At 43.0% G+C, this 11,129-nt stretch overlaps 1 protein-coding gene across 3 annotated transcripts in view; it reads right to left on the bottom strand.

The window, feature by feature from the left end:
• AASS (aminoadipate-semialdehyde synthase) overlaps window positions 1–10,688 on the bottom strand; it is a 56,242-nt gene extending 45,554 nt beyond the window's left edge. For 2 of the 3 annotated variants that reach the window (XR_006520863.2, XR_006520874.2), the window contains exons 1-2: window positions 10,530–10,664; window positions 1,150–1,374 (exon numbers count right to left, since the gene is read on the bottom strand). Coding sequence is in view for 1 of the 3 variants with exons in the window: in XM_014839145.3 (XP_014694631.1) it covers window positions 1,150–1,359 (210 nt within the window). In the remaining 2 variants the exon portion in view is untranslated. Of the gene's footprint in view, window positions 1–1,149; window positions 1,375–10,529 lie in introns of all 3 variants that reach the window. The other variant, XM_014839145.3, reaches the window with a different exon arrangement.
• Window positions 10,689–11,129: the final 441 nt, after the last annotated feature.

Consider the following 11,129-nt stretch of genomic DNA (forward strand, 5'->3'; position numbering starts at 1 on the left):
ATCCTAACTAACATCATTAGCTGAAAGGTTGTTGAGGAACAAGAAATTCACAAGTCCTAAAACATCCCACAGATGACTCTGTAATTGCAGAGGGAGAAAGGTAGTTTTGCAATGGAGAGATCTGGTGGGAACCACACCTCAGGCAAGTGATCACACAATCCTACCCAGGTGACGACCTGATATTTTGTGTTTTTGAGGTGATACAATGGGAAGAATATATATCACTTATGTAATGTACATGTCAAAAGTGTTTAACCTGAATCTAGTCACGAGGAAACAACCAGAGTAGTTACATCCAGAAGGTCACTGGCCTGGACTCTTCAAAAAGAGTCAATGTCATTGAAATAAAAATCAAAAGAGGGGTGCTATTCTCAATTAAAAGAACTAAAGAGACATAACAATAAATGCAGTGAACTTTAAGCTTCAATTAACATAAAAGACTATAAAGGCATTTCAGACAATGGGGAATTTGAACATGGACTCTCTGAGATGATGTTACGGAATTATTAATTTCTTAGGTGTGAAAATGATTACAGTAGTTATGTAAGAAAATGATTTATTCCTAGGAGATGCACAGTGAAGCAATTAATAATAAAGTGTCGTGATGTCTGCAACCTATTTTCAAATGGTTCAAGGATGAAAAAACATATGCATACCTCTAAAATGAAAATGAGTCAAATCTATATCATAAGATTATTGTGAAGAGTAAACGGAATGTCCACTGCAAGGGGCTTCACACAGTGGCTGGCAAGGTAAACTCATGAATAAATTCTACCCAAAAAAGTCTTTCCTGGAGACAAGTCTTATAAGTCAATAAGACAGTAGTGTCATTGATTTTTGTCTCCCCTGTCCCAGAATCAGGGTGACACATGAAGGAGAGAATAACTAAAGGATACTCTCTCCTTCTAAAAGTAATCCCTCTACCCCTCAGCTGAAGAAAGCATGGAATGGGGTGAAAATAACACTTTTGGCTGAATTGTGGACTTGAGTAGGGATTCTTTCTAGAAATCTCACTGTAATTAAAGGAATATTGTCATATAATATTTAAGTGACACTAGAAAACATTTTATTTACATTCAGATGCTCCTTAATTTTCATATACAGGTTCATTTTTTTCCCACATATTTTTTAAAAATTGGCGATATTTACCTTATCATGAATGGCCCGGCGATTGGAAGGCTGAATTAAGACCTTGTATCCCAGCTGCGTGATGCCTTTGATGTGCCGGGGAGCCAGAGGTGCCCTTCTCTCCCAGGCATTCACATCCTCCCTCCTCAGGGCCATCACAGCTTTGTGGTGAAGCCCTTTGGAGAAGCAGCGCACCAGCCTGTCCAGTTGGGTCCTATGTGCCCGCAGCATCTTGAAGCCTGGTGACTGTAAAGACATCGTGAGAGAACAGGACAACAGAAGGCGGGAGGGCTCACAGATCAGTTCTGGTCTCCTAAGAAATCTGCTGTAAAATCCAACCAACTCACATGATAGCAGATGCCAGATAGAGAAGTGGGGAGGGAAAACCTGGAAATAAAGTGTTCCTTTACCCAAACAAACCCAAATTTCCACAAACCAGGTTACTTATTTCCAAAATAAAAACAAGTAAAGGGCAACTTACAGGACACTAACCAATAACTGCTAAGCGGAAATACATTTTTACATACATGTTTTACCAAACATCTATTCCACACAGAAGTTTTAAGCAAGTCAACCTACAATGCAAATACAGGAAGATAATGGATGCCAACATTGATGGCATAAAGTTTGGAATCCTTTAATTGTGCACAAGATTCTTGACAATCTAGCTCCAACCTCTTTCAAGTTTCACCTCTGACCGTTCCCTAAACTCGTGCCACTCAGACTGTTTTGCAGCCTGTTGTCCATCAGTGAACTGCCTTTTACTTGTCTGAGGTAAGATATGTACAGAAATAGAAGGTAAGCACTTAGAAACCTTTATATCACATGATCATTTTTCTAGCAATTCTTTGTTATTGAATTTTATAAAAGTATCGGTCTCGGCAGATTGGAAATTTAAGAAAACAAAACAAACATGTTCCTCCACCACAGGTGCTAGAAGTTTAAGAAGAGCAGCTCTAACTCCCCCTTCCCAACCTGAGACCCTCAGCCCCACCTTCACTGACCCTCTTGTTCCTCCAAAAGTGCTGTTCCAGGGTTTTCTCTCCTTACCACATCCTTTTGCTATTACTTTAAACCCAGAATTGTCTTCATCAGTTTTCTAACTGCTATTCCAGATTGCATAATTTCATTCTTTTATTTAATCAAGAAATGTGTACAAGAGGTTTACTATGCATGCACATACAGCAAACTTTATACAAATTGTTAAAGCATAAATACCAAACAGTATTCTTTCCCTCTTCAGATGGTTACACACATTTAGTAGTCAAATGCCATTTCAGATGATAACTTGTTGGATCATTTGGATACTAAATCTTAGTTTTCTATGTTTAAGATTGGTATCAAAATACTATAGGGATGGGGCTGGCCCAGTGGTGTGGTGGTTAAGTTCCTGCACTTAGCCCAGGGTTTGCCAGTTTGGATCCTGGGTGTGGACCCACACACCGCTCATCAAGCCATACTGTGGTAGCATCCCACATACAAAATAGAGGAAGACTGACAACAGATGTTAGCTCAGGGCCAATGATCCTTACAAAAAAAAAAAAAAATTACTGTAGGGACCAAATGATTTCACATCTTCTAGAAATTTCCAACCAATTACTGCTAACATATAGCAAATTCTTATGGAACACATTTATGTTACATCAGACTGCAAACTCTCAATCAGACCCATCTTACAGATGGGGAAGTTTTGTTCAAACACTGGAGCATACAAGTACGTTCCTGGGGGCAAACAACTCCTTGCCACCCGAGATAAAAAATGTATAGGTCAGCTTACAACACAACAGACTAAAAGAATAAAGACAACAGCAAGGAGTCCAGCTAAGAAGGCTTTAGGAGGAAGAGAGGCAGGAAGAGATGACACTGCACACCGCAAGTGAGCCGCCGATGATGACTCAGCCAAAATACCAATATTCAAGAGTTCAGTGAAAGATTGGTATACACTATCTCCAATTTGGGGTTTATTTACATAGTTTTGTTTTTAAAAGAGATGACATTAGGTCCAAACACAAGCCCAAGCCCATAGCATTTATTCTCCCCCAAGCCAAAGGAAAAGCTGCAACGTCTCATTGAACTTGAATCCCTATGTTCTTAAAGAAAACCCATTTCAAAGACAAGTGATTCATTTGAACACACTGATCAGCCCAGAAATGGACCCATCTTCCCAGCAGGGGCTGTGTTTCACATGCCATACGCGACCAAGTGACCTTACAGCCTTTATTCTTAGTAGCAATTCTTGGCACTAACATGAGGGAACAGTGAGGTAATTTAATCTCTCCCCTCAGTCCAAACTTGATTTATGATCACAGCCTCCTCTCACTCAGTCACCTCCCTCTCCCTCCTGGCCACCTGCTTCGTCTGGGGTGGGGGGTTCGGTGTGAGAGGAGAGATACAGACACACGCACACATGTAATACACACACACATGTTTGCAAAGGCAGGCTTTCTATGGGAACTAGGAAAGGAAAGTGACAGGGGCTGACCTTCTGGAGTTTATTTGGGAAGTTGTTTCACTTTCACATTTTGTAGGGAATTCTTAAATCATAATTCCTGTACCTTTGTTTTTAAACAAATGTAGTAATAGTTACCGCTGATTTAACATTACATGCCAAGCACTATGCCGAGCACTTTACAGATGTTATTTCATCTAGTCCTTGTAAAATATTATTAAGTAAATGCTGTTATCCTCATTTTACAGTTGAAGGAACTGAACTGGAGTCTGACTAGATTTCTTGCTTTTAAGCAGAAGCAGGATTCCTAGCTTAATATGTAACACTTGGGATTTTCTTTTCATTGCCAAAGCCTGCAGATGCATAGGACAGCAACTTTAATAGCTGTAGTAAATGATTAGTTCTCCTCTCAGCATGGGCCGTGCCTCTACCCATCGCTTTCCTATGTGCCACCAAAAATCTTTCCTGTGTCCCTGCCAAGGTAAATTCTAAGTTTCTGGGTGGTTAGAAAAAGATTTGATTATAGCAGGTATGATGATGTCAGCAACCACCTGAACCGTGAAACTTGGTCTCAGCATAGAATTTTCCAGGCCCCATTATTCATTTCATTCTAAGGTTACCAAGAAATAAGTAACAGTAAGGATTCTGAATTGCTCTTAGGTAGGGCACTGCAAGTGTCTGGTGGTAGTTCATGGAAATGCCCAAGTGGGCTGTTCTCAATTTCCCTGCCCTAGATTTTGTGGGCTTTCTCTAGAACATCAGGAAGTAAACGTGATGTACATTTCTGGCAATGCCTTCAGTGACACAGAGCAGGAAGACCCCTGGTTTACACTCTGGTTCTAGTGAGGTTACTTGACAGTGCCGATGCTGATGAAGCCTGGAACACAAGCAAACAGGATGTGGAAAAGCCAGAGGAGGAGAGGTGAAGGAAAACAAAGAACTAAGGAGAATAAGGAGGAGGAAGAGGAGAAGAGGAGTAAAGGGGAGAAAGAGAAGCTTCTCATGGTCAGGGGGTGGGGGAACAAGACCTTTCCCCTGACAATTTCAAAGTCTTCCCTTCAACACACGAAGGGCCAAAGTTGCAAAGAGCATAAAAATGAAATTTAAAAGATTCTTCTCTATGTTTTTGTAAAACAAGAACAGCACTAAGGTATCCATTTTTACCTACCTGGGGTTGATTAGGAATTTGAAATATCTCTAAAAGTTATGGGAGCACCATAGTGAATTGCACAGCCAGGCACTGAGATCGGAGGACAGCCAGTGGACGGACTCTAGCAACAGAGTCTCACAATACAGCGGACTATATGATACCACCTCACCTCTCTTTCCATCCTTCAATCTGGGGAAGACCTACAAAGTTCTTTTGATTTAAAAATTATCTTATCACTGCAATGTACACATGAGAATAGGGGGCAAGAAAAATGCTTAAATGCTCTTTGTATTTTCTATCCTTTTCAAGAGAAATGAGAAGGTAAACGGTCATTAGAGAGAGAGACAGACAGACAGAACAACTGAGCTTGGCACTAGACACATATCCCACCATTTTCTTTCAGTGACCATGAAATAAACCATAGTCACTGAGTACATCATCAACCTAAATCACATAAAGGAACCAAAGACGATTTTGAGAGGTGTATTTATAAAAGATTATATCTGAAGAAAAGACACTCTCAAGGGCAGAGGACCTCAGATGCAGCTGTGAAGGTCCTTTCAAATGGTGAGCAGACTGGTCTTTTATACAATTACATATATTAATATAGAAGAAGCTAATAATTTGCTTCTAGAATGAATATTTTCTAATTTTTAAACAAAAATATAATAGAACCTACATTATCATTTTGATTGATCATCATTAATTATGGGAGAGATATTTTAATTTTCTCTTTTTAATTCAAAAAAATACTTTGTGGGTACTTAAGGTGTTAGAACATGATGTTAGATACTTGTAAAGAAGCAGCAATCCAGTCCTTGCTCACTGTCATGGGATCCAACAGGAGCAGGATGGGACAGCTTCATCTAAGTGGCCCCAATCAAAATCTGATGGTGAATTATCAATTACTGATTATAACTGAATATTAGAGTCAGAATGGACCTGATAATACAGACAGGGTAGTGAGGCCCATGGAAATAAGGGATGTTCCATGCTTCATAAAAAGCATTTCCCAAGCCTCTATGGATTAATCGTAATAAAACAGTCAGCTGTTCTGGCATAACTCTTCAGTGTAACTGGATTAGGTTATATTTACCTGCTATTGTTCAGGTAGTACTTATGCCATAAAAAAATGTATTTGATTTGTGCAGGTTTTCATGAGTAAGAGTGGTAGGTGGATGAAGAGAGCTGAGGTCTACACAGAGCTGTTTATTCTTCTATCAAATATTCAAAAATCCTTTAAGTCTCTTCAATCCTTTCCATAGCATCAACCTAATCAGAAAACTTTTTAAACTCAAAGACCACCTACCCAAACCAGAACAACATGCAAGCAAATACAAGAGCTTAAGTACAAAAAGGGCTAGGCTTGGCTCCTCCTAATTTCTGTTGCTTCCACCGGGACATATATAAAAAATTACAAATTCAGGGGCCAGCCCCATGGCCAAGTGGTTAAGTTTGCGCGCTCCGCTTGGGCGGCCCAGGGTTTTGCTGGTTCAGATCCTGGGTGCGGACATGGCACCGCTCATCAGGCCAGGCTGAGGCAGCGTCCCACACAGTACCAGAGGCACTCACAACTAGAACATACGACTATGTACTGGGGGGCTTTGGAGAGGGGAAAAAAAAAGAGGAAGACTGGCAACAGATTGTCTCAGGGCCAATCTTTCAACAAAAAAAATTAGAAATTCATTACTGAAGAAATTAAGGCCAAATCTTCCATCTCTAGCTCCCGTAGTCACAGATGTGCTCTTTGTCTTTATATTTTTTTTTAAAGATTTTATTTTTTTTTTCCTTTTTCTTCCCAAAGCCCCCCTGTACATAGTTGTATATTCTTTGTTGTGGGTCGTTCTAGTTGTGGCATGTGGGATGGTGCCTCAGCGTGGCTTGACGAGCGGTGCCATGTCCGCGCCCAGGATTTGAACCAACGAAACACCGGGCCGCCTGTAGCGGAGCGTGCGAACTTAACCACTCGGCCACAGGGCCAGCCCCTGTCTTTATATTTTAGATCTTTAAAATAATGCCACTAGAACATAATTCAGTGACTCTAAAACCATCAAACCACATGGGGAGATTTCTCAATGCTGAGTTATTTCTAATAATCAGGCATTCATCTTAACTAAATATTGAGAGCTTAAGGATAGAGTAGCCTTGAGTTGAAGGAAATAAAGTAATAGATGAGAAATGCAAATGATTTATATCTACCCTTCCAATTCATTCCAGAAACGCAAGTGTATTTAAAAAGCCATTGTTTCCCACGAAGCCCTGATACTGTAAATAAGGGTGGGCCATTCCGTGGCTGTGAGTCCTGGTTCACACTACGTATTTGGTAGCCAGACCATAATAATCCTAGAGAGGTCCAAAAGAGTTCCAAATTAATAGAACATCTGGTGATGGCCTAGAACTAACCCAAATACCTCCCAACCCAAGGCTTGTTAGAACTAGGCTTGTACGTGCAGCAATACTCCACACTTCCACTTCCGGTTGCATAGGTACCTTCTTTTAATGCTTCCACGTTAAACTGCTTATAAAATTGCCAGCCAGAAGTTTAAAAAACAAGTAGACTTATGGGGGTGGGGAGGGGGAGTCTAATAGTATTAATTAATCTGGTCTGAGAATATTCATATGTTCCCAAGCCCATCACCTACTCAAAGTCATCCAAAGATACAAGACCCCTGACTCTCCTGGTCTCTAGCCCACAAATTTAGTTTCATTGAGATGGAACGCAAAGTTAGTTCTGAATTGAAGTCTAATCCAGAACGTTTATCTGCTTATTTGTCTGTCTCTTTGCTGAACTGTAAACACTTTGAGGGAATGAATTGTATTTTATTCATCTCTGTTACTGGCGCAAAGGAGAACTCAAACGTTTTAAGAAAGAATGAATGAATAAAAGAGCAAATTTAAATGCACGTCATAAAGACCTATGCATCAGAGAAAACAAAACAGACACGATAAGAATGGGGACTTACATCCCCCCTCCCAGACCACCACAACACCTCACAAAAGATCTATTCTCTGCCAAGATCTCATGACCAATGAATGTTATGAAATGCAACATAATACGTAGGAAAATCCAGACCTGGGAGCTGAGACATTTAACTAGCTTGGGGGTTCCTTCTCAGTTTCCTCATCCAGACTGGAATATAATCCTGGAGTCCCTTTTAGTTCTAATATCCTGCTTCTATTAAGCATGGTACTGACTGGGCACTATGGATTACAAAAGCATTAGAATTTTAAAACATAAATGCGTACTCTCACTGAAGAAGATCCAGCTAAAGTACACTAAACAGGGAAACCAAACACCAAAAACACTAAGGAAGATAAGACATTCATCTAGGTACCTCCATTAACTGCAGTGACTGGGAGCCCAGAGCTTCCAACAGGAGAGGGATGCCTCAAAGGCAGCTTGGCTCTCCTCCACAAATAGCCTGGGTTGCTCCGCTCTCCACTCACTCTGTGACATTGATATGTAACTTAACCTATCTGTGCCTCATCCGCAAAATGGAGTCATATTAACTTCTACCTCTCAGGGCTGTTGTGAAGTTTATCTGAGCTAATGTGCATGAAGTGCTGAACATTGCCTTGCATGCTGTGAACACTCAATAAAGGGTAAGAAAAAGACTCCAAGCCTGCCCACTCCTCGAAGGTGAGCGCAAGCACACCACTCAAGACACTACTCTCCCTTGCTCTTTGTCACACTGTCGTAAGGCCTTCACAATGGCCTTACCTCTCTCTCCCCTCTCTGCTTGTATTTTTCAGGGGAAAAAAATGGAGTCCAATGAGCCCTCTATTTAATCTTGTATTTCATCAAATTTAAGAGACATTTTTTTCACATTTTACCATCCCTGAATAGGGATGCATCTTAAAATTGATAGCATCTTAGATTTGATGAATATGATAATAATGTTGTTGGTTATTTCTCATACCAAATGTATAGGGTTTCTGTGATTCCATGAATTCCATAGAATTTTCTGTGGCCTCACCAAGAAAACTTGCCACTGTTTATAATGTTATTTCTATGAGAAAATTAATACAAGAATATTTGGAAAAATGAAAACTTTTTTGTTAAATGGGCACAGCCTACACACCAAAGATCACTTCCAAAATCCTGAGCCAAGGTCTATTAAGGCTTAAATAAAGGACTAGTTAGTTAGGGAGAAAAATTTCAATTGCAAATAAATCAAATTAAAGTTCTGATGATGCTTTCACCAATAACAAGGGAGATTGATAACAAGTAGAATGTTCCAGGGGCCGGGTGGCACAGCGGTTAAGTTCGCACATTCTGCTTCTCAGCAGCCCGGGGTTCGCTGGTTGGGATCCTGGGGGACATGGCACCACTTGGCAAAAGCCATGCTGTGGTAGGTGTCCCAGGTATAAAATAGAGGAAGATGGGCATGGATATTAGCTCGGGGCCAGTCTTCCTCAGCAAAAAGAGGAAGATTGGCAGTAGTTAGCTCAGGGCTAATCTTCCTCAAAATAATTCATTAATCAATTAAATAAAATAAATAAAGAATGTTCTGGAGAGTAGGAAAGTACTTGGGTAAGTTGGCTTAAACCTTTGTCCTCCTAACCCACTTTGCACAATGGCCACCAGTTTACATTGCCAGAAGGTGTAGCCCCAAGTTCACTCATCTTCAAGGGGGAAAAACGGGGAGGGGAGTACAAGCGACAAACATATGCAAAATACACACACACAGAGACACACAGGCACCCACACAAGGTGCCACCGGTGTTTTTTTTTTTTGTTTTTTTTTTTTACTATTATAAAGTATGCGAAAGCCACTGCCCGAGTCAATGATCCTCTGTCCTTGTATAGTTACATCGGCATAATCACAACTACATCTCCACATTCCGATAACTGATGAGCCACAATATCAAAAAATGTTCATCTTTCTTTCAGGTTGGGGAACACTCTCTCTCCCTCCCTCTTCCCACGCCCCACCGCACTTCACTCCCCTAAAATGAGAGTCTAAAAAGCACATCTCTTCTGGAAGTTGTCAGGACATTTGGCCCCGTTCAGTCAACCAGAGTAAGCGAGAAACTGCTGCTACCCCCGTCCCCTCCCGGCTCAAGCGCTCACACTGGCCGGCACAACGCCTGCAGGGTCTCGGGGGTTCAGGAGACGCTGCCGTCCCGGGCGCCCAGCTTTCTCACGCCTCCTCTCTCTGTTAGAGCGTAGACAAGGAGCAACAGCTTGCTGGGGGGAGGGGGGACGACGGGGGATGGAGGCGGTTGTCTCTATCTCAGAGAGAATGGCCAGCCCGAGATGGCCAGAGTGAGAAGTTTTGTGATCAGTTTGGCTACGCAGGCCAGAGTTGGAAAGGTCAACGGCAACGGCGCAGAAAGAAAGCTGGGGAGGGGGGGTTGTCCCCACAACCTCCATCAACCACCCCCCGCAGCCAGGCATCCTAAAGAAGCGTGCAGTCCAACAATTAACAGGGTGTTCGTTCTCCAGCTTCAGCACCAACCCTTGACTCCCCAACAACCGCACCGCCCCCCACACACACCAAAAAAAAGAAAAGAAAAGAAATCCAAATGCCATCTCTTCCCTTTCCTATTCAGAAATTCCCGAGCTGAGCCGGCTGCCCTCCTTCCCTCGGAGGGGAGGCCCGGCAGCGAGGCCCCAACGCCCTTGCTCGCCCCGGAAACGGCCGGGGTCCCGAGTCGGGTCGCTGGGGCGCAGGGAGCAGGAGGCCCAGCTCGCCCACCCCTCGGCGGACCGCGGAGTCCCGCCGGCCAGTCCAAGCGCACGTCGCAAGCTAGGTGCCCCGCACGCCTGCTCAGCCCTCACCGAGCACCCCTCCTCACCTCGTCCTCTCTGGGGCGCCCACCTGTCCCGCCCCCTCCGGGCTCCCGCGTCCGGGCAGCTCAGGCTCCGAACTCCCAGCAGAAATTGGGATGGGCTTCAGGGGAGGGGTGTTTGCTCAACTTGTGAGCACGTCACGCCTCTCCCTCCCGCAGCCAATCAGCGGCCGCCCTGAGGGAACAACCTTCTCCTCCGCCAATCGGCGGCACTGCCAGCTCCTAGGTCATGCCCCGCCCCTGCCCCAGCTCCTGCCGGAAAACCCTTCTCCTTTAAGATCTCCGACTTGCGTCATCAGCTGGGGGCGTTACGTCTTTCCAGGACAGTTATTGACCAAGTTTGTAACCGTCCATAGCAGAGGACAGGCGGAGACGGAGAAGGGTGAAAAGAGTCCGAGAGTTGCACGCTAAATAGATGTGTGTACCCCCTGGAAAAAAAGTTACGAGTTCGGGTAGATCACGTTTGTTCAGCGATATGCAGTTTTCAAAGCATTTTCACAGCTTCGTAACAAGCCTGTGAAGCCAGACAGTTCTTAGAATCCAGCAAAGCTGAGTTTTAGAATACAGCAACTGAGACTGAGAAATTAAGTGTAGTGCATCCACATC

This window comes from Equus asinus, chromosome 1 (genome assembly GCF_041296235.1).
Source record: "Equus asinus isolate D_3611 breed Donkey chromosome 1, EquAss-T2T_v2, whole genome shotgun sequence".
Lineage (NCBI taxonomy): Eukaryota > Metazoa > Chordata > Mammalia > Perissodactyla > Equidae > Equus > Equus asinus.